This window comes from Camelus dromedarius, chromosome 3 (assembly GCF_036321535.1).
Source record: "Camelus dromedarius isolate mCamDro1 chromosome 3, mCamDro1.pat, whole genome shotgun sequence".
Classification (NCBI taxonomy): domain Eukaryota; kingdom Metazoa; phylum Chordata; class Mammalia; order Artiodactyla; family Camelidae; genus Camelus; species Camelus dromedarius.
The window spans coordinates 84,924,999-84,948,947 of record NC_087438.1 but is presented as its reverse complement, the minus strand read 5'-3'; the positions used below and the strand labels follow the sequence as shown (position 1 = coordinate 84,948,947).

The following is a 23,949-nucleotide window of genomic DNA, read 5'->3' as shown; positions in this document are numbered from 1 at the left end:
CCAGAGCTGAATGGCCAGGAACAGATATGCATGTGTTTGACTTAACCCACAAAAAAGAAAGGTGGGAAAAAGAAGAAAATTATTTTACATCAGAGATTTTTTCCATCTTTATAGATATCTATGGTTACATGAAGAAGAAGAATGAGAAAATTCCTTTAAGAAGTAAAACTAATTTATCATTATAATTCTAACATCTCAATTAGAAACTTGTTCTATACTTAAACTTTGCAGTCCTGGCTACTCACAATCACAGCAGTTTGATACGTAGTGGTTTGCAGTTTTGCTGACATAAGCAAGAGGAAGCTCCTTCTCTTGTAAATGGACATTGAAAACATTAAAAACTGAATTTCAGTTCAGTATAATTTAGTCTGTTGTTCTCATCTCAGTTATGCCTACCCTACAGTTTGCATGCAGTGACTGAAAAACAGAAACCAAAAAACTTTGGGGGCCTGTACAGGACTTGGATAAAAGGCCCCCCCTCAAAAGAATACTAATTGCTAGTACTTTTTTAAAAAGCAAAGAAAAGGAGAAAATATGTAAGTATAAAAATGGCTTTTGGCCATAAAACAGATAGTTTTAGTAATTCAAGAGTAAAATGTCAAGTTTGTAAGTGGTTTATATAGTTGTGAAAATTAGGTCCACAAATACACTCTAGTATGGAAGTAAGAAAATGTGGTTCATAAATGTTTAAGGGCATGCTCCAACCTTTTCCAAAATAAAGCACTATTCCAGCATTTTAGAAGCAGTTCCCACTGCATAATGGGGAAGGGGACCAAGCGTCCACAGAATCTTGTCTTCGGGAGAGTAAAGAAGCTCGTGGAAGAGAAAGGTAACAGCCCAGAAGTAGGAAAGCTGTCCTCTGAAGCACAGGGGATGATTAAAAAGGGTCAAAGGCAGACTGAGAGACTCTACCATTCTGTGAACTTCAGAACATTAAACCTACATACAAACCATATAATTAAAAAAAAAAACATGTTTAGGTCATGATGTAAACTCTTTGGGGGTTATCCTGTGGGACTGCTGAAGGTCTATTTTATACCACATGTGTACAAATATAACAGCTGCTTTTTATAAACGTGTATGTTTCAGTTTGGCTTGAATTGAACAGCGCTATCTGCATGGCCAGTCACCTTCTACTACAGGTGGACCCTTCCAGAGGTTCTTTCATAACCATATTCTCACCTCTGAATAAATAGGATATAAAGTCCATTTTACTTTGGGAAGCAAACTATGTCAAATAAAATCTTATAGTCAGTAAGATAATGAAACTTGTTTTCCAAACCTCTCCATGTGTTTGGAGAATGTGTTACAGGAGAGTATGTATGTTATTCCTTGGTCAAGTCTCCAGTGTAGATCTTGGCTAACCCTGAGAAGTGATTTAGCATTTAGCACTTACTAAGGCTCAGATTATCTTGGAAAGGAATCATTAGGATCTTAAAATCATTTACCTCTGTCCTGTGGGCATGCTGTGAACTCTGTAACTTAAACTTTCAGTTTGGGAGTAAATGGACATAGGAAATGAAGGTTTGCCCAAGGGAGGGTGTGCGGTACCTAAAAGGTGAGCTCCAAGTAAAGCTGCTGAAGGATACACCTCTAGGGAAAGGGAGAATGAGAAACATCCACTGTGAAGAATGGTCCTGCGGGGTAAAGGGGTGGAGAGGAAATGTCCTTTAAAAACTCATAACCCAAATCGGCCCCTTCTCAGGTTTGTAACCTAAATTAATGCCTTCTGGTGATCCAAACAAAACAAAACAAAACACTAACTAAAGAACACATAAGTCTGTGTGTGTGTAAATTCAGTTCAATCCTGGTCATAAAAAAAAAAAAATCCCAAAGAAAAAGATACCAGGAAATTGATTTCTCAGCCTAAAATTAAAAAAAAAAAACAACTCAAACAAATTTAAAAACTACACACATATACTATGAAGAAACAAGGCACCATGAGCAAGAACCAGCAGAAACAACAGTCAACTTAGACCTATGAAGATACCAGTTATTACAATTATCAGACTCAAAAAACCCTCAAAAATATTATTTACAAATCTATAAAAAATATACCTAGATGCAGAATAACTATAGTAATAAAGTTCTACAGTAAAATAACACCAAAGATAAAAAGAAGATCCCAAAGGAATCAGAGAAAACTGACAGATTACTTTCAAAAGGTAGAAGACTAAATCGTTCTAACTGTATGTAAGAATTGTTTTATCAGACATTACTTTACCTCAAGAACCTGGACCATCTCATTTTGCTAAAACAATGTGGAACAGATGTGATGTTTGTGCACCAAGACTTAGTTGACAAATGCTTTACCTTACTTGACAAAAGGATATACATATGTGACTAGAAGGATACATAAAATGCAAATACTTTTTAAAAAATTCATTGAAATTTAGTCATTCTAGTTGGTGTTTGTAAATCTAAAAATGAAAATAATCTATAATTATGCAACATTAGCCACTGTCTCCTCAATGAAACTATTAACTACCAAGGTTTTGGATTTTAACAATGCATGTCCAAAGAAAAAAGCCAGGTGCAATGTTACACTAGAACCTATTAGAGATGCATTTAAAATCTGGAATCAGTATCTATAAGATGGTTTATGTTTCATGTTCATGCACTGCAGCTGATGAACAATTAGGTGTACTGTTCAAAGGACGCTGCCCTTAGTTTGAGATTTGCAAATGTTAGCCACTATATATAAAAATATATTTTAAAAAACCCCAAATTTCTTCTGTATAGCACAGGGAATTATATTCAATATCTTGTAGTAACCTTTAATGAAAAAGAATATGAAGACAAATACATATATATATATGCATGTCTGGGACATTGTGCTGTGCACCAGAAACTGACACATTATAACTGACAGCATTGCAGTTTAAAAAAAGAAGCTGCCCTTTAAAAACCAGGAAGATTAGGGCTAAGATTTTGGATTTGCTCTCTTGAAATTCTGATAAAAATTCCAATGAAGTTGTCTTTCACTATCTCTTTATTTGAATTTCTATAAATTATTCATAAAATATCTTAACTAGAAAAAACCAAACATGGCCCACTGAATTCAGATGATAGTGATAATCATTTTTCCTGGGAAAATGAGAGTTAATGCATTTAAAGAGATAAAACAGAAAAATTTTGAAAAATATGAGCAAAAAAAAAACCAAGGAGTATCTAAAAACAAACACATACCCAGGCTGATTAGGAAAAAAAAAGCAAACATAACTGCCAGAAACAAAAAAATCCTACTATTACAATTTAAAATTCAGTGGATGCACTTCTACTTCCAGTAAGATGGAGTAGATATAATTTTCCCCATCCTTCCTAAGTACAACTAAAACCCTTCAACATTCCGTATAAAGCAAACATAAGAAGACTGAAAGATTGAAGGAAGCAAGGATACCTTCCAGGACCTGAGGAATGATACAGTGGTGAGTTTTATCTTTTCTCAGTTTTCATTTTGCCCCTGCCTTGGAGCAGAAAAGGCCAGCAACCAGGAAATATCAACAGATGCAGACAAATAAAGCCTCCATAAAATCTTGCTTCCTTCCTCTCAGAGAAAGAGCCTATCAAGACAAAGCTTTTCAACACTAAACCACTCTACTCCAGCCAAATGCCACAGGAGACACTGTGGCCCAGCTCCCTTCATGCCAGCAAATGCCTAGTGGGAAACCTAGATTTCTACCCTTGTGAGGCTGGTAATGACGTGCTGGGGAAGTGTCAGAGAAGGCTGAAAAAGGAGCCAGGACATTCACCCCCACCAGCCAGTAACGTGCCCCCACATACAGAGTCTGTGTGGGGAGCTGGAACTCCCATCCTCTCAGCACTGATGAGGAGTACCCCTCCTACCCCAGGTGTCAATGACACTAAGTGAGGATTCTGGTGTTCTACCTTCACTTGGTAGTAACAAGTTGGCATCTCCTGTTCCCCACCTTCTTCTGACCAAGCAACATCAGAGAAAGCCAGCTCAAACAGAATGTTTAAATAAGATCCAGAGTCTCGTACCATAATACAAAAATGTCTAGGATTCAACCAGAATTATTCATCATACCAAAAACCTGGAAGATCTCAAACTGAATGAAAAAGTCAATCAATAAATAAATGCCAACAATGAGATGACAGAGATGTTAAAAATTATCTGACAATGATTTCAAGGCAGCCATGATAAAAATGTTTCAATGAGTAATTATGAACACATTTGAAACAAAAGAAAAAAGTAGAAAAATTCAACAAGAGAAATATAAAGCTTCTGCAGAAAATAAACGCTATATGGAAAAATCAAATGGGGTTTTATAGAATGGAAAAATCCAGTAACATAAATAAAAAGCTCACAGGAAGGGTCCAACAGCAGAATGGAAGGAACAGAGGAAAGAATCAGTCAACTGGAAGACAGAACAACAAAAATTATCTAATCTGACCAATGAAGAGAAACAGTAAAAAATTAATTAATTAATTAAATAAAAGGACTTGGGGCCTTGTGGGACTATAATAAAAAAAAAAAAAGCTAATATTCCTGTTACCAGAGTCCTGGAAGGAGAGGGGAAAGAGAAAAGGGTGAAAAATTACTTAGAGAAATAATGGCTAAAAACTTGCAAATTTGGCAAAAGAGATAAACCTATAGATTCAGGAAGCTAGGAGAACTCCAAATAGGAAAAACTCAAAGAAATACACACCAAGACATATCATAATTAAACTTCTGAAAACCAATGACAAAGATAAAATCTTGAAAACAGCCATTTTAAAACAATATATTCATATAGAGGAAAAGCAATTAATATGACAACAGATTTTTAGCAGAAACCATGGAGGCCAAAACAAAGCAGCACAATATTTTCCAAGTGCTGCAAGAAAAAAAAGAACTACCAACTAAGAGTCCTATATCCAGGGTGATCAGGCTGAAAACATTATAAAGTCTTTGTAATATTCAGGAGGAAACTAAAGATAACAGGTAACCACTAAAAGAAAATATACAAACTGACAGAGAGGAGAAAATGGGAAGAGAAAAGGAGAGGGAAAATCTGCCACCAATCCAAAAGCAGGAAAGAAAAGAAAAAAGCTCATAAAGAGGGACTAATAAAAAGATCATGGATGGTTGCACTAAGCCCAATTACATCAGCAACCATAAAAATGTAAGTGGAAAATTTTAACATACCTCTCTTCTTATAGATCTAGCAGCCAAGCTAAGATATAAGAGATGTGCTTTAAAAACTTCAACTGATTATACATCACTGCACTCAAGAATTAGAGAATACACATTCTCAAGCACACGTGGTCAATTTTCACAGATGCTTCATGCACTACTCGAAAAGTTAAAAATACAATACTCTTTGATCCAGAGCAGACTTCTGACCAAATGGAACATTATATTGTATTGTATAATTTACAAAATGAATGAGGGGTAGGCTAGTCAGGTAGATAGGGCCTTCTGAAGATAGCACCCTGCACATCCTGTATAACAAATCAGCCCAACTCCAGCTGTGGAACTGTTTTCTTAGACCAAACTTATTTTTTTTTTTTTTTTAGAGATTTATATTAGCTTCGGTTATCCTTTGTCATGAGTTTCTATGTGCTATCTCTGTTTTGCTCCCCAAACTCAGTGTACACTTACTGTTCACTTCTTATGAAAAAAGGTGAAAATATAAACAACTGTTGTTCTTAAGTAAGAGACATAAGACATGAGTCAAGAAATGACACCTCAGTCAAGGCTTCATTACACTGGGGGTTGATAAAGCATTCACACTCATCTAACTTCCACCTGGGTCCCACTGCATGCAAACAGAATCAGGGGGAAGAGGCAGAAGAGAAAGCGTCCTTGAACTCCTCTGAGACTTGACTGACAACCAAGCCCTCTCAGTCCCTTGACCACATCTTTCAAGCCCTGTTTCTGAGAATAGAAAATTCTAAGCTCAATTTGAGTGTCACTGTAAACTCCTCTCTATGCCAGATGATTTTATCTGCATATTTATATCCCAAGTACAAACAACTTAAAATGTTTACACTGAGGAGTAATGGAAGTCATGTGTCAAACACACTGGGAGGAAAGAGTAAAGCTTTCTTCAGAACTAAAGCTTGAAGATATACAATGTCTGTGGAAAATCTGGCTTACAAATTAGAATGCATTGTTTACCTATTCCATTTAATTATAGAGAACATGCATTTTTACCCTTTGGATACAACGTCTAAAGTCTTGTTTTGGGTTTTTTGGTTTGGTTTTGCTCTGCATTGTCGCCCGAGGCTCTGGAAGTCTCATCACTTCATATACAGAGTCTCTAGGCACATGGCCACACATTTTCCTGTCATTTGTGGTCCCTATTTCCTTTAATCTCCACTCCCGGGGAGACGTAGTGAAGGATCCAGCCACCATGGCCCAAAGCAGAAGAACAAAAGCAGTGAAGACAGCTCTCCTCTGACGAATGAGGGCTCCACATGTCAGCTTTCCTACGTGATGCTGGAAAGACCAGCGGAACCGCAGGAGGCCATGGACAGGCTCTCAGCATCTTTCTACTGGGGGAGAGTCCTGTGACTTGATCTCTAAGTAAGAGCCTGGAGCGACAGCTTTCCCTCAGCTTCTAATCACCAGTCATGCAGACACGACCACCCAGAAAAGCTCTATAGAGGATATAGCATACTGGCTTCACACAGTCCACAGTTGTCCACCCAAACAGAATCCACTGAGGGTTGATGATGAAGGGGTCACGAAGATAGCAATGGATGAAGACAGTCATGGCTACTGGCTTCTCTGATGCAGCGTCTTGAATGTATAGATCATCATGGTAAACCCGTAACTCTTAGGTCAAATCCAGCTCTTCATTTTTTGAGACTTAGAACCCCATTCTACCCTATCCCTCCTCATCATGCTCACCTTAGTCATTCTCATGTGTCAGCCTCTCAAGTGGACTCAGGTGTCCTGGCTCACACAAGGCTTCTGCACCCCCTGCCCTCCTCTCAGCTGTGCCCTGCACAGTGCACTTGGGATTAATGATAACTGCCCTGAATATTCACCCGAGGCCTCTAGCCCTTTTGGTTTTAAAACTCAGAGAACCGCTCCACACTCTCCTTTTGCTTTTTCTGTCCCTTGGCAGAGAGATTACTTTGTCTTATCTTACTGAGGTAGTTACATTGCTCCTCCCAGCTGCAGAAAAGAGCATCTTATGCATTCTTTTAAAAACACACATTCTAATTTTCAGAGAAGTTGGCACTTCATCAGAGGTAATTTTTATACACTCGTTCTCAGTTTGATTCCTTAGATGTATTAAGCCAGGCCCCCTGAAAATGCAGTTTCTCTCATTATCTCCCCAATACTCAAAACCAAAAGGCTGGGAATGTTATGAGGAAGCAACAAATCTTAGAGGGGAAAACAGAACAAAATTTGCAAGGTTAAACAAAAACACGGACCGACCCTCTATACAGTTTTTACTTTTATACTAAATTTTTGCTTCCCCAATCCACATAACCAATTTTAAACAGAACCTAATTAAAGCTAAAAGAACCAACCGACAACATACAGTTTTAAATCTTTTAATCTAGAATGTTTAGTTGCTTGATGTACTTTGTATCACACCCTTAAGTTCTGAGAAACAATACTGAGATATGTGATTATTTAAGCTACGTGAAATTAATTGAGGATCGAAACACATCTTACCTGTAAATATGTTTCCAAACCTTGTCGTCGTTGTTCCAAGACTTTTGGGACCCAGTTCCGAACATGTTTAGAGGGGATTTCTGGAGTTTTAATACATTTCTTAAGCTATAAAGACAAAAACAGAAAAAAAAAACAAAACCCAAAGAAAACATCTTTTAATTATAAAGACATTATTTGAGGGGAAAGCCAATTAAAAAAAAAAAAGTGAACCACTGCTATTTCCAGTAAAAAAGATAAAGGAAAATATAAATACACTGTAATTGTGTCAAAAGATTCTTTATTTGGCTGTCCTAAATGTTCAGGTTTCAGGACAAGAGCTGTGTGTTCTTGGAGTTGTTATTATTGTGCACCATCTAGTATTTTGGACTAGAATTATTTTTTCTGTAAAATTAGAAGTTCAGTAGATGAATTATAAAGGAAATATCAAAGTTTATAATTTCCAAAATCAACTAATACAACAAAATTTTGGTTGGAAGAAGCACTTTTCTGATGAAAAGTCCACGTATTTTTCACATAAAAAAGCAAAATAAAATGCAGTTGTTTATAATCATCCCTGGAAATGCCATATGAACTAGACCGTATCATATGGAGAGTTTCTTAAAAGTTCTATGATAAAAAGAACTAAAAAAAAAGACACTGATCTTTCCAACATCCCTAAGCATTGGGTCCAAATTCTGTTGATGAAAACTGAATGATGATTCTTATCTAAGCCCTTCTCCACAGCAGTTTTAAGGGGTTATTATATAAATAAAGGAAAATTCTATTGGAAGTTGAGTTAGAGCTGCCTGTCGCAGGAGCATCCTATCACATCCACACCTAAACCTGTGAATATTACCTTACAGAGCCAGGTACTTTGTAGATCTGATTAAATTAATTATCTTACAATGGAGAGATTATTCTAGACAACCTGGGTGGGCTCAATGTAATCATAAGGATCCTTACAAGAGGGAGGGAGGAAAGTCAGAGTAAGGGAGGCTGGAAGATGCTATGTGACTGGCTTTGACGATGGAGGAAGGGTCATGAGCCCAGGTGACCTCTAGAAGCTGGAAAAGGGAAAGGAATGAATTTGCCCCTACAGTTCGTTGACACCTTGATTTTAGCCCAGTGAAACTCAATTTGGATATTTGATCTTGAGAGGTATAAGATAATAAATTTGTGTTGCTTTAAGCCACGAAGTTTGTGCTAATCTGTTGCAGCAGCAACACACACAAAACTAATACATTATCTCTAAAATGAAATAATTTTTAATGTTCTAATTAAAAATTTGGAAAACCTACTGAATCTGATCCTTTACTACACATGCCAAGAAATAGCATAGTGATCTCTAAGAAAGTGCACACAGTTAAACCCCAGCATCCAAAACTGCAATAACAAATTCTTCCCATACATAAGCATATATTCACCATTAACCATTCCAGGCTGAAACGTGTTGCACATCATGAAAATGGAGGAGTCTTTGTGCATTTCAAAGATCTGCCCTTCTAGTTCAAGACGTTAGCTTGTCTGCCTCCTTCCTCCACACCTGAAGCGCCACTAACATAACAGTGTGAAAGTGCTAGTTGCAAACCCAAATCTATTCTCCTTACCAACCAAATTCCTAAATTATTGGAAATACTGTATTCAGCTAAATTCAGCTTAAAAAGCAAAGAGTGTAAGACAAAAGTAATCAGAAGTCACTGGGGAAAGCTTTCTATAAGAACTCTTTTAAAGTGGAGCAAACTCAGCTGACTTGTACCTTCTGTCCTACCCCTCTTTCACCTCTTCCTGCCTAGAATGTGACCGTGATGGCTGGAGCTGCCATGACCATCTGCCACCATGAGGCAACTTGGGATGGAAGACAGGTATACAAATGACTGAACAGAAAAAAAGGAGTCAGTGCCTGAGCTCCTCCTGGAGCCACTGCAAGAGCCAGGACTGCCCACCTCCAGACCTGTTTTTTAAGAGAAAAAAATTGCCCCCCTCCATCCTTATTACCAGGTTACCAGTATGTGGAATTCCTGTTTCACATACCTGAATTTAATCCTGGTAGACATTAAAAAAAGAAAACGGCCAAAGGGAATAGGACACAGAACAATGAAGAAAAGGGGCAGGGAGGAAGGAGTAATGACTAAGTGAAAGATTAACAAGTTTCTAAAAGACGGAAAGCAGGAGCAAGATGATGAAGAAAAGAGAGCAGAGGAAGCCGCAGCCCAGATCACTTCAGGGAGGGGGCCTGCAAAGGCTCTGGAAACCAAACTTCTCAGCAGCCTGAGAGGCTTTGTGCTCAGAACTGGCCTTAGAGGAGGAGGGAACGAGAAGAGGGATCAGTAGATGCCCCAGCCTGTGCTAAAGACCACAGAAATGACTGGCAGCCCTGGGTTATCCCTAAGCATGTACACCCGCACCCCATAAGAAGGGTCACTGTTTCTAAAGAAACTGAATGGAATGTTTGGGTTGAAGGGTGGTGGCCACTTCAGTCAGTGTGGTTTTCATGGGGTCCCCCAGCTTAATATCTGGTTCACTCCCCTCATTCTCTAAAATGAAGCCCTTCTTTTGACACACCCTACAGAGGGACCAGACATAGGTACCCAAGGCAGAGGAACCAAGGACAAATACCCAGAATAATTAACCTAGTTGGATGGGCCATCAAGGATCTCTTTCATGGGAAACTAGCACTATCAAGGAGAAAGGAGAAGAAAAACAGACTGAACTAATCCTAAAGGAAACAGAAAAATCAAATAACAGGAGAGATCTTTAAAAATTCTATTTAGTATCCACAAAAAGATTTGAGAAGTTATTGCTTCTATCAAACAAGAACAAGTTGGAAAAGAAACAAGAACAGGTTGCTATGAAAAAGAAACAATATGGGGTGGGGGTAATAGTTCAGTAGTAGAGCATATACTTAACACTTGTGAGGTCCTGTGTTCAATCCCCACTACCTCTATTTTAAAAAAAGAAAAAAGGAAACAGAGAAAAAGAAAGAGATTTTGAAAATTAAAAAAATTACAGAAAAATTTAAAAATTAAAAGATGTAGAATATAAAATCACAGAAGCCTCTCAAAGTGTAGAATAAACAAAGTGAGAGAAAAGGTAGGTGAAAAGACAAAACACAGGATTAATCCAGGAGATTTACTATGAAATTAGTAAGACTTTCATAAAGACTAAAAGAAATTTGCAAAGAAATTTGCAAAGAATTAAAACATTTTATATGACCTAATATATGTCTTCAGATTAAGAACCCGTTCAGTTGTCACCATAATGTATAAAAAAGGACTCACACTTACTGACACTTATCTGTTGAGATTTTGGAATATCAAGGACAAAGAGAAGATAGAGGGAAAAACATAAGGGGGCAAAAAAAAGGAAGCAGAACTCACTGGCAACTGACTTGCCATCAGCAACAACGGGTGCTGGAAGGTCAATGCTGCAGCAATTTAATCTGACATGGATTTCTAGAACCAGCACACCATCAATCATGAGAGAAAGCTTATCTCCCATGCATTTTTTTTTTTTTTACACCAAGTGAAGTATGTAGTTCTTGAAACCTGAGAGATTAAAAGCAAGGAAGAGGAACATAGGATCAGGACTCATAGCTCTTCCCCATCAGCAAGGGGAAGGGGAATCCAAGGGCAGAGAGAACGATCAGCCTAGGTTGGAGCCAAAGGGCAGAGGATTTGCAGACAGAAGCCTCCTGGAAGAAGGTGGATTCCAAGCAGCAGATAGTAGGGAGAAGATGGGTAAATTCAGGGTTTGTTAAAGTACATTATTCTTTGGTCTATCAGAAAAAATAAATCCCAGGGAAGACAAAGAGCCCCTGAAGGAGGTCATGGAATAGAAGACACTAAGCTTCTCCCATGTTTTAGTCTGGTGTTAGAGACACTCCTGCCTTCATGGGGATCTCATACCCAGAAACAGATAAAAAAACAACAAACAAGTTTAATAAAACAGGGTAAGGGCAGATAGTAACAGATAGGAGTTGCATTGAGGGCAGCTGGGGAAGGCCTGCATGAGTCAGGAAAGTTCGAGGAGCCACCTGAATGATGCTGGGAAGGGCCAGGTAAGGAGCTGGAGAAGGAAGGTCCCAGCAAGCAGAAGACAGTTCAGAGAGGTGGCAGTGTCAGACATGGTAGGGCCTTGGAGGCCATGGTGGGAATTTGAGTATCTTTCCACATGGGAAGCAAACTGAACATTTTCAGCAAAGAAATGACCTGACAGGATTTTTACTTTAAAGAAGTCACGCTTGATTCTAAGAGCAAGATGGATGGTGAGGGGGTGGAATCTGAGCAGGGAGCCCAGGAAAAGCTCCTGTGGAAGTCCAGGGAAGAGACAGTGGTGATGTGGACTATGGTGCTGGCAGTGGAAGTGGAGAGCAGCAGAAGATGGTGGGGTTACGTGGAAAGGGGTGATCAGAACGACCCCATGACCTTGACTCTTTCAGGTTTCTGACATCACCTGGTAGCCTCTTGTTCACTGAAAGGTGGGAGAATGCCAGGTTTAGAGTTAAGCAGCAGAGAACACTAATTACCTCCCCCAATCCAATCTCCCCTCTTCTGCAGAATATAACACTCAATTTTCAGCTGAGCACATGACCATCCAAAATAAGGAACACATTTCCCAATCTCCCTGGACTCTACGTGTGGCCACATGACTGAATTCCAGTCAGAGGCAGGCAACACACATGTATGTGCAACTTTCAGAAGTGACCTTAAAGGGAAGGGCTGTTCTTTCTTTTCTTTCCTCCTTCCTCCTAATGGCTAGACCTGGAGCAGTCACCTTTGACCATGAGGTGGAAGCCTGATGTTGAGAATGGGAAAGCCACAAAAGCCTGGTTCCCTGATGACCATGAAACTGCCACACCAGCCCTGACATTTACGTGAGTGAGAAATAAAGATGCATCTGTTAGTGTCACCATTATTTTGGTTCTACAGTCACTTGCAGCAAAACTGAATCCCACATGAGTGGGGAATATGGCTGAAACTGCAAGTTGCCTGTCCACTGTTCACTCCCTCTTTCTTCCTGCAAACAAAGCAAACAAACAAACAAATAAACAAACAAAAATGTCATTCAGAGTGCCAACTTGCTGAGCAAAAACTCGATTTCCCAAGTTCCTTGTAATTAGGATGGCCATGTGACAGAGATGTTGATGAAATGTCGTTTAAGTCTACTGGGTAGGGCTCCTACTTTCCTCAAAAAAAGAAACAGGCTCTTCTTATTCTCAGAAATGTGGAAGCAATGCCTGGAGGGACAGCAGCTATGTTGTAACCGGAGGGTGAAAGTCACATGCTGAGGTAAAGGCAGTGAAGCAGAAAGACAGAAGGAGCCTGGAACATGGATATTGTACAACTGCTCTATCAACTTGCACTGCCTTCCTTCAGTTTTCTTGCAATGTGAGAATAATTAATCTTTTACTTGTTTAAGAAACCTAGTCAAGTTTCTATTATAGCCAACCAAAGGAAATCCTATCATAAAAGAATCAATTGTTCCATTTTGGTGATTTCAAATAAGAGATGTCCAACAGGCATCTAGGGTGCAGACATAATGTGCAGGCAGTTGGATGAGTCTGTAAACTGGGAGTCACAATACCTAAGAGGTATTGCAGTCACAGAACTAGATAACACAACACTGGGAATTCCGTACAGATGGAGAAAAGGGGTTGTGGAACCCAAAGCAGCTCCCAAGATCCTGCCTCTTGGTGTACATGCCTGTACAATTTCTCCCCTTGGGTCTGGACAGGACCTGTGAATCTGGTGAGATAGTCAGGTTACATTACACGACAGGTGACAAGACAGTCCACCCCCTTGGTCAGGTTACACTTGAGACCCCAGGCAGATGTTACGACAGGGCCACGTGGCTAGCACTTGAGAGTGGCCTCAAGGAGCTGAGAGCCACTTCGGCAAGATAAAAAGGATCGAATTCCAACCAAATGAGGAAATAACAATGTTAAGAAGACCCCAAGCCTCAGATGAGACCATAACCTTGGCAACGCCCTAATTTCAGCTGAGTGAGACCCTGAGGGTAATACATTTGTGTTGTTAAAGCTGTTAAACTTGTGGCAATCTGTTACGCTGCTGGAGAAAACTAACATAAGGGCCACGGTCTGAGACAACCAACTCTCAGGGAGCAGGGATGAGAGGCAGGGCAAGCAGTGAAGAGGTAGTGAAACAGTAAGTTGAGTCAGGAAAGTGTTTCTAAGAGGCATCATCAGACTGCACAGAGAGACACTGCAAAGTCTAAGAAGCCAGATAAAGAGAAAGCGGGTAGCGGGAAGGCAGAGGCTCCTCTTTCCAGGAACCATACTGAGAGAGGAGAGCACGGGCTGAACATGGGAGAGAAGATGGGATCCAAGGTGGGGTCTTCTTCGTTCAATGGGAAATATTATAACATATTCATTTATTGATAAGACTGATTCAGTAGTGGGTGGGGGGAGAGGAGTAATTTATGATTATCTGTAAGGGAATAAATATCTATCTCTTCTCTACACTATTTGAGGTATTTCTCAAGTGAGAACAAAGCCAAAAAAGCTATTTATTCTGCGGTACTAAGCTTCTTAGGTTTCACTTTAAAGAAACTTCCTTTAACAATATTAATCCCAAGATTTCTTAAATTTCAGAATAAAACCATTATCTCTCTCTCCCTTAAAAAAAAAAGTCTTGAAGATACAGTATTGGAAATGTTTTTCCTTTTTATTTCTGTCAGGAGAACGGAGGATGCTGATCATCACAGCTGCTGGGCTGTGACAGCGCTGGTAGGTGAGTAATGAATTGCTTGAAATGAGGAGAAACAAACCCAAGACAATGTGTTTCCAGTAGGGCTCAGCTGCTTACAAGATAAATACCCCTCTGCCACTCCACCCGATGATTAACTGTCCTGCCCGGCTGTGTCCAGCCCAGCGGCCTCTCTGATCCCTGAAGATAGTGACCAGATTCCACAACCCCACAAACACCATCCCCTCCGCCTGGGGGGACCACTCCCTTCCCTTTTTATTCTGCGAGAGGAGTTTATACAGAACTCACTCCATGAAGACCTGCTATGTACCCACTGTTGATGGTAACTTTTCCACCGACAAAACTTTGGCATAACTAAGTTTTAATTATCTCTTAGACGCTTTTAATTTCAGTAGAAATCTCTACTCTAAATGGAAAAAGTTTCAAGAACAAAGAGATTAGGGAATAAAAGGTATGCACATGGAAGAAGAAGTGAAACTGTTTCAGTTTGTTTGAATAGATGGGAACACAGAGGGAAGGCCATCAGCACGGCAAAGACAGAGGCAGCACTTTTCATATACTGGGGTGACAGGGAACACTGGCTTGGCTGCCACTGATGTTTCCTTAGGAGAAGCAGTGGGAAGGCCGGCCGGCCGGTAAAGGGGTTTGTGGGAGACAGAATCACGGTCCTCCAAAAGACGCCCACGTTCTAACCCTTGGAACCTGTGAATGCACTACCTCACAGGTGTGATTAAATTAGGTATCTTGAAATGGGAAGATTATCCTGAATTATCCAGGGAAGCTCCATGTAGTCTCATGGGGGAGGCAGAAGTCCCCAAGTCAGAGAGAGGAGACGTGATGACGGGAGATGTGATGGTGGAAGCAGAAGTTGGAGTGATATGGCTGCTGGCTTTGAAGACAGAAGAAAGCCATGAGCCACAAAATGCGGCAGCCTCTAGCACTCCCACTGTTCCCATACTAAAAATGGGGAACTAGAAGCACCCAGACACCACATGACTTACTACAAGGACTTAAGAGGTAAGGGCAGGCTCAGGAACATTCTGCCGCCAGAGCTTCCACACCAGTTTCTACACCATAATTTCCACCATGTGGGAACTCAGCACAGCAGGATTTGTTTCATTAAAAATGCAAGAAAAGAAATGAAGGAAAATAGCAATGGTATTAGCATAGCAGAAATATACATGGGTAACAATGGGTTATTTCCTCTGTCCCCAAACTTTCTGCAAGATTTAGCTTTATAATCTAAAAGGCTAATCTTACTTGAGGGGAGGAAAATAAACACATAGAAAAAAAAAAAAACTCCTGAAATTTTCCAAAATTTGGAAAGAAATCTTAAGAAAAGTGTAAACAGAATACTGTTTTCATACTTTAATATCAAAAACTATAAAAGTTTGGGAGAAGTAATAATCATTAAGAACTTTCTTTAGACAACCAGATGAACTGTCATATAGGTGATGGTTTTAGTTTCTGCCTCAAAAGGAGCCTGACAATAAGCCCGGAGGCATTTTTGTGTGTTTGTGGTACATGGAGACGAGCCACGCATCTGTCATTCTAAAGGTGAAAAGCACATGTTGATAGTTCATATATTATTTAGGAAGTAACTTGGGGACACAGGCTGATCACTTTTAACAAGTGAGAAATACAATGTAAAGTATAAGGGGAATCAAGACCCTGGCAACAGAGAAAACTGCTTCCACTACAGAAATAGTTGAATATTCAAGAAAACTAAATGAGAAAAGATTTAACTGCATTTAAAGGGAAACTATTTTATGTAAAAATAGAACAGTCAAAGTACATCACAAAATTCAAATATAGAAATCGGGGTACAAAAGTTCTAATGAAAGATATAGTTGTACAATGTGGCAGCAGTGATCAGTAAAGCCTGTGTATTCTGATTAATTTTTTTGCCAATTTCAATCCTTAACACACAACTTTATAGTCAAGATCATAGATTTATGTTTATTTTTACACTCTGCCATTATTGGTACTTAACTGTCTTTTGTAATTACCTTTTTGCCAAATCTAATATATATATAACTAGGGCAAGTAAAGGAGACTCTCGCAGCCACTTTCTGCTCTATAATACGTAAGATTAGAGCTTCCCAACTAAAACTCTGCCCCAATGTTATTTTTTTCTCTATGTGCCTGAAAGAGTGTTTTAACAAAGCTGCTAAAAACATGCAAAATTGAGAGATTTGAGAATTCCTACTCTCTTAACTCTAGTAGTCCTGATGATACAATAGTAAGAATAGCTAAAATTATTAAGAGAACTTCAGATAATGAGAGAAGAGTCCTAGAAAATCTAGGCATTTTTTCTGACCATGAGAATCTAAGAATGCCTGTCATCACTGGGGAGAGGGTCCTCTTCTGCAGAAGAAAACAAATCGCATTAGAGTAAGAGAGTAGGATGACTGACCCTCCACTTGGAAGAAGCACGGGCAGCCTCTTGCTCAGGGTGGGCCTAATTGGCAGTCCCCCAGCTGTGCCTCGTGTGGAGTTGGTCCCCAAGTACCTGGTGGGGCCGGTGGGGCTATGTCAGGGTCATGGAGACCTGGCAGGTTAAGAAGGGGGCTTGGATGTGACAGGCTGCCTAGTCCAGACTCTGGTTGTCAGAGGCTGGGCTAGGGGAGAAGTTCTGATCTTAATCTCACTGTTTGGACTTATTTCATGAGGTACCCAGCAGAAATTTCTCTAGAATCCATTTCCTCGAGAAACAAGTAAACCGAAACGGAATTCCTTGAGAAGGAAGTGAGACCCAGACAACAAGTTTGTTTCTCTCTGAGGCCCTGGTGGGGATGGGGAGGTAGGGGGGCTTTCGTAAAGTCAGGTGGCAACACCCAGCCTAAATCTGTGCTCACTTGTGTTGTTTCTTTCGGAAGTAAACCTGGATGTAACACAAATTTAATTGGAAAATGCAATGGAAATTATCCCTTCCCATTCTAATGGAAAAGTGTACATATAAGTGACAGCTCCTCTTTATGAGAAAACAGAGGGAAACAGGCTCATCAACTTATCCATATAACCTGTTAAAATTTTACTCACTACTCTATTCTCCTGACTAGTAAAAAGTGGAGAAATTTTAAACTTAAAAACATGCTAAAGAGCTTTTAACACAAAGTACACTATCACATCATTTATGCACTGAAGTTACCCAGAAAATTTCAGAGATCCTTAATGAAATTAAAGGAATAGATTCTTTCTGAAGAATCTTCTCATCTAACTTCTTACCTAAAAAGTAACAAAAGAGAAGAAACTGAATTCTGCCATACATTTCATATGTGTATACATATATATATTCATACATACGAAGTCTACACACACACACACGTATATACACAGATATGAATATGTATATATATGAAAGAAAAACGGTAAAACTGCCTTAACTCATATATCGTGATTTTTCTGGGCAATTTCATGAAGTATTTCTAGTTATTAAGGTGATCTCACCACCCCAATAATTTTTAACTTTCAAAACATTAAATTTTGGTAGAAAATAAAAAATACTCTCTCTTCTACTCTATATTGACCATTTCTCCCAAAACCCAGATACTCTTTTTGTGTTCTTGTTTCTTTTATTGGAGACTTTCACTAAAATGGATCTGAGAACTGAAATGCTAGTCTTGTAAAGTGGCCTTTACAAATCAAAAGAAAGCTATGAGCCCCCTTCACATGATCTTCTAACAGTCCTTAATTACACATAACATGTATCTTATCTTTTCCAGGTACACGTAAGTCTAAGTTGATTTTTAATCCACTTCTTCCCATAAAATGATCATTTTTTTTTCCTTTTTGTAAAGCACATTAAGTGTATTTTATGGAGAAAATAGGGTCTGGGTCTGGGTCTGGGTCTTATTCTTTCTGTACCTGTAATATGTACACTACAAACAGTCTGATGTCACAATCTATTATGTAAAACATCTTAATAGAAGACTCACCTACTCAGAAAGTCCACTTTGAAAGGACTGACAGTTTATTTTTAAAGGAAACTTACTTCTTGATAAAAGAAATCCTACTGTTCCAAGAACTATTAAAGCTCTTAGGAACCACAGAAAGCAGTCTTAACGTTATACCATCTGCCATAAAGACAAAAGGGGAAAAAAGTTACCTTTTTGTGCAGGGCATGGAATTCGCTGTACCTTTTTTCAACAAAATGTTTTCTTCCATTCATTAGCACTTCTATCTTAAACACCTAAGGAAAAAATTTAAAAAGATTAATTTCACCAGTTCAAAACCCTCAATTGTCTGATGTGGTAAGTTTGTGACCATGATATATTTCATCCCTTTAATTACAGTAGCTGATCCCCCAGAACCCAGAAGGCTCAGGAGACCCTGGCCCAAAAGCACTGATTAATGAGCCCTCGAACCAAATGCTCACTAATAAACGGCAGTATCCCAGCAAACGTATCTAAAAACAGTGGAAACGTAAATGTGTTAAAATGTTTCTTAACTTTTTAATCAGAGAACATTCTTCTCCTAAAATTAAATCACCAAATGCATATGATGGCACTGAAATAACACTGTGATGCCAAGGTGACAGTCTGGCTAAAATCACATTCCATTATGGGTATTTCAATGAAAGGAGTGCTTTGTCATCTATAAGAAGCAAACAGTAGTGCATTTTAGGTTAATTTCTTCCTAACCTGCATATTCATCTCCAGTCTCAGCTGGGCTTAATTCTGCTGTTTGCAAAACAGGGAAAATGTAGTAAGGGTCCATTTTCCCTGCATGATATGAGTGACAGCTTGTGCTCCTCCCTCCAGAAGGTTGAAAGGCCAGATGAAAAGGCTCTCTGGGTGCACTAATTAGTAGGCACTAACATGACACTTTCTTGATTCTTAGGTCAGTGGGTCAAGACAGGGAACAAGGGATGAGAAATATGATTAGATGCTCATGAAAACACAGTGCTAAGGTGAGGCAGGGGAAGGATGCTTGGCAGAAGAGAAGGTGCTCTGTTATTTCCAAGAGTTTGTCTCTGACTCCTGAGCAAGAGTTTGTCAACACCAAGATGAAGGAGAACTGTTCCATTACTTAGTAAGCCTGGTTTCTCATTTCAATTGGCCTTCTGAAGAAAACAGAAGTAGAGGTCACATGACGCTAAAGAGTGTTAAAAGCTTGCTTACTTTAATCCTAGAAAGAATTACTTAAAATTAGCATAGGAGCTACAAGGTCACATGTCTTCATCGTGAAAACAGAGCCCTGTGATTCTATATTTCTGCCTTATATGTAAATACAACTTTTGGAAAGCCAGAAATTATGTCATCAAACATAAAATGTGTTTGTACTTTTGTCCTTCTTTGGATTAGAAACAAAGTCCTCTGTACTGTGACTCAGTTTAAGAAACCTGCTTTTTAAATCTCTAAACTGTTCTTAGAAACAATGAACAGTACATATATGTAAATTTTAAAACGGTTTTATCTCTCAATGAGTTGCTCTTCCAAAAATAAACTCTGTTTACATAAAAATTTTTTAAATGGTCAAACATAAAAAAAGATAAATTAAAAAAAGAAACCTGCTTTTATTAAATAAGTGGTAAATTTTTACCAATTTAATCAACTTTTTTCAACAAATCACCCTAAAAAATACTTTTCTTTGGTGAATCAGGGAAAATATTTTCTTCTCAAAACATATGCACATGCTTCAAATTCTCAGATACATATACATTATTTTTTAGACAAAAATTGTTTACTAATTCACTAAAGAAAATTCTTCTTCAAAGACCCTTCAAAGCCAGGAATACAATAAGGAAAGCACCCTAAGAAACAAAAACAAAAGAAGTACATCTTCAACTTAGGGGCTTGGTTAATAGGATACAGAGCCCCCTTCTTTCTGTGTTAGGTCCCAGATTTAAATTAGGACAATGTGGGAGCAATGGAAGTAGTTTCCATCTGCTGAGCTGCATGAAACAACTGAAATTATGTTCTGAGTCCACTTACTTGAGGCTTCATCACCACTTTAATTGGCATGTTTGCTGGAGAATCACAGATGGAGAAAGTTGAAGACTCACTAAGGGTCAACCTACCAGGTCACCCTTCAGGTGCCCCCTCCTGAAGGCCAGGGATGAGACACATTACACAGAGGCTGCTGCACGGAATGTCACCCCTTCTATCGATCACGTTTCCATTACCAAGTTCTACAGTTACTTTTCACAATCACTAAAATTCACTTGGGGATCTAGGGGGGTGGGGTTATACACACACATACACACATTATGTTGCCATTTAAAAAATGCATAATATACCTAATGTTGATGAGACTTTTTTCTTTTAAATTCAAAATCACAGCTAATTACAGAAGAACAATCAATAAAAATGATTGGAACCTATTAGAAAAGATCTTCCGTAACTAAATACATAAAGAAGGAACCACAAGGAGATGGGTAGGAGGGGTGGACTCATGATATAATCAAATTCATGCCCCTGGGTGGGTGACTCACAAACTGGAGAACAGTTATATTGCAGAGGTTCTCCCAAAGGAGTGAGAGTTCTGAGCCCCACATCAGGCTCCCTAGCCCAGGCGTTTTGCACTAGGAAGAACAGCCCCCAAATTTTTGGGTTTGAAGGCCAGGGGGATTGCAGGAGCTCCACAGGACTGGAAGAAATAGACTCCACTATTAAAGGATGCATGTGGAATCTCACACTCACTGGGACCAACCAAGGCTCTTGTTCAAATTCAATGGAGAAATAAAAAGCTTTACAGACACGGAAAAGCTAAAAGAGTTCAGCACCACTGGGCCAGCTTAACAACAAATGCTAAAAGAATTTCTCTAGATAGAAAAGAAAAGGCCACAATGAGAAACAAGGACATTAAGAAATGGAAAAGCTCACCAGTAAAGGCAAACATACAGTAAAGGTAGAAAACCTTCCACATACAAACTAGTAGGAGTGTTAAAAGACAAAAGCAATAAAATCATCTGTATCCACAATAAGTAGTTAAGGGATACACAAAACAATTAGATACAAAATATGATCTGAAGATGATGGGACCAACAAGGGCTTAATTTCCAAAATATAAAAACAGCTCATACAACTCAATAACAAAAAGAACAAACAACCCAATCAAAAAATAGGCAGAAGACTTAAACAGACATTTCTCCAAAGAAGACATCCAGATGGCCCATAAGAAAAGATGCTCAACATTGCTAATTGTTAGAGAAATGCAAATCAAAACTACAATGATTTGTTACCTCACATTAGTCAGAATGGCCATTATTATAAAGTCTACAAATAATAAATGTTGGAGAGAGTGTGGAGAAAAGGGAACCCTCCTACACTCTTGGTGGGAATGCTGTTTGGTGCAGCCATTATGGCAAACAGAATGGAGATTCCTTAAAAAACTAAAAATAGACTTACCATATGATCCAGCAATTCCTCTCCTGGGCATATATCTGGAAAAAACTCTTAATTCTAAAAGATGCATGCACCCCAATATTCATCGCAGTACTATCTACAATAGCCAAGATATGGAAGCAACTAAAATGACTATCCACAGATAAATGGATAAAGAAGATGTGGTGTACATATACAATGGAATATAATTCAGCCATAAAAGAATGAAATAATGCCATTTGCAGCAAAGTGGATGAACCCTGAGATGATGATACTAAGTAAGTCAAACAGAGAATGACAAACATCACATAATATCACTTATATGTGGAATCTAAACAAACAAACAAACAAAAAGATACAATGAACTTATTTACAAACCAGAAACAGACTCATAGACATAGAAAACAAACTTTGGTTACCAAAGGGGAAGGCAGGGGAGGATAAATTAGGAGTTTGGGATTAATATATACACACTACTATAAAAGAGATAAACAACAAGGACCTACTGTATATCACAGGGAACAACAGTCAATATCTTGTAATAACCTATAATGGAAAATAATCTGAAAAAGAATGTGTATATGTATAACTGAATCATTTTGCTGTATATCAGTTTCTAAGTGTAGTTTGATTACATGCTTTTTTTCCTTTTCGATTATATCTCTGAAGTTAAACTTATGTAAGTCAATGAAAAAATATTTTAAAATGTGGGTTTATATTCACTTTTTCAGGAATGAACCTAAAAAACAAATAAGCTTAAGCTAAAGAAGAACTTAACCCATATTTCAAGTTGAATGATCTGTCTTCCGAAGCTTATACCTTACAAAGTTATTCACTTTCAAACAAAGCAAAAAATTCTTTTCCCTGTGTCTAATAACTTTTAAGTGCCTTCCAAATACAGATGGAGATTCCATATACAAATAAAGTTTTAAGTCCAGTGTTCCAAGTAGTTTGGGTCACTAAAGTGTTATGCTAAGAATCCGATACCCATGAAGGTACACTTTTGGTTGTGGAGAAGATGCTAACAACTTTTTTCTCATATCGTTGAAAACATCTAAATTTCAGAAAATTCTAAATGTTTTTAAAAGAAAAATATATTCCTTCAAATAAACCATTGCTTAAAGAAAGAGGACAATTCTCTAAATAATTACCACTATAGAAGAGCTGTGTGAGAGTTGGGCATGATTAAATTTATGTGTGTACCTATTTTTTTTAATATAATTCTTCTTTGCAAAGAAAATTCATGATACCAGAAAGGACCCAAAATGATTAAAATCAGTGATAAGAGAACAACAACAACAAAAATTAGAGCAAGAGCAAAAATCAAAGACAAAGGAAACCTAAGTTTCCTAAGCTGAAAAGATAAAAAGGGTTTACTGCCTCTCAGGGAAAATAATACACCTAATACTCTGGATTTTTTAAAATCACAATAATGAAAAAGTGAGCACTACCAATATCCTGATGGAAAAAGGCAGGAACAAAGATCGGGATGATCCCCAACTTTTTCTATGCCACACTAAATGCCTCTCCTCCCAAAAAAGTAGAGCAATGTCTGCAGAGTTTGATCAGATCCATTTTATAATCATCCAAATTATTATTCACATGTAAAGACAACAAAAAGGCAATCTCAGTTGTAGGCAAGCTCAGAAAACAAATAACCCACACATTTACTTTGGGAAAAAAATTTTCTTCAGATGTAGAATTGTTAAAATTTAGTAGAACTCAGGGGGAAGGGTAGAGCTCAGTGGTAGAGAACATGCTTATTAGCACACACAAGGTCCTGTGTTCAATCCCCAGGACCTCCATAAAAACAAACAAATGAACAAACAAACAAACCAACCAACCTAATTACTACCCCCTCCCCAAATTAAGAACTCAAAAATACAGTAATATAAAAAGCCAGCCATTGTTTTTGTTATCATCAAAGACTCTGGTCTGGGGAAGGAGTAAATGAATACAAAGGAAGACAACATTATAAAGAGGCTGCCACTCTAAGAGGCTGAGAAGCCCACCCTGGTTTCACTGCCATTTGGGTCTGGTCTTCTCACACACTGCCCTGTTGCTCTCCTCTACAAAGAAAGGGTTTGTAGCTGAAGTAGCTTGGTACACAGTGCAACAAAAGAATACACAGAAATTTAAAAAAAAAACCTGGTTCAAAATGTTGGCATCACATGCCTTCAAAGTTTGATGGTGAATAATCTTTAACCTTTTGCCTATATCCAGGCAAATTTTCTACCAGGAAGGTGGGAAAGTGCTCTTTTCAGACATGCAAGAGTGA

At 38.5% G+C, this 23,949-nt stretch overlaps 1 protein-coding gene across 6 annotated transcripts in view; it reads right to left on the bottom strand.

Moving 5' to 3' along the window:
- Positions 1-23,949, bottom strand: part of SNX24 (sorting nexin 24) — a 134,397-nt gene that overhangs the window by 40,496 nt on the left and 69,952 nt on the right. For all 6 annotated transcript variants that reach the window (XR_010379560.1, XR_010379558.1, XR_010379569.1 and 3 more), the window contains exons 2-3: positions 18,452-18,535; positions 7,640-7,744 (exon numbers count right to left, since the gene is read on the bottom strand). Coding sequence is in view for 2 of the 6 variants with exons in the window: in XM_031448902.2 (XP_031304762.1) it covers positions 7,640-7,744; positions 18,452-18,535 (189 nt within the window). In the remaining 4 variants the exon portion in view is untranslated. The remainder of the gene's footprint in view (positions 1-7,639; positions 7,745-18,451; positions 18,536-23,949) is intronic.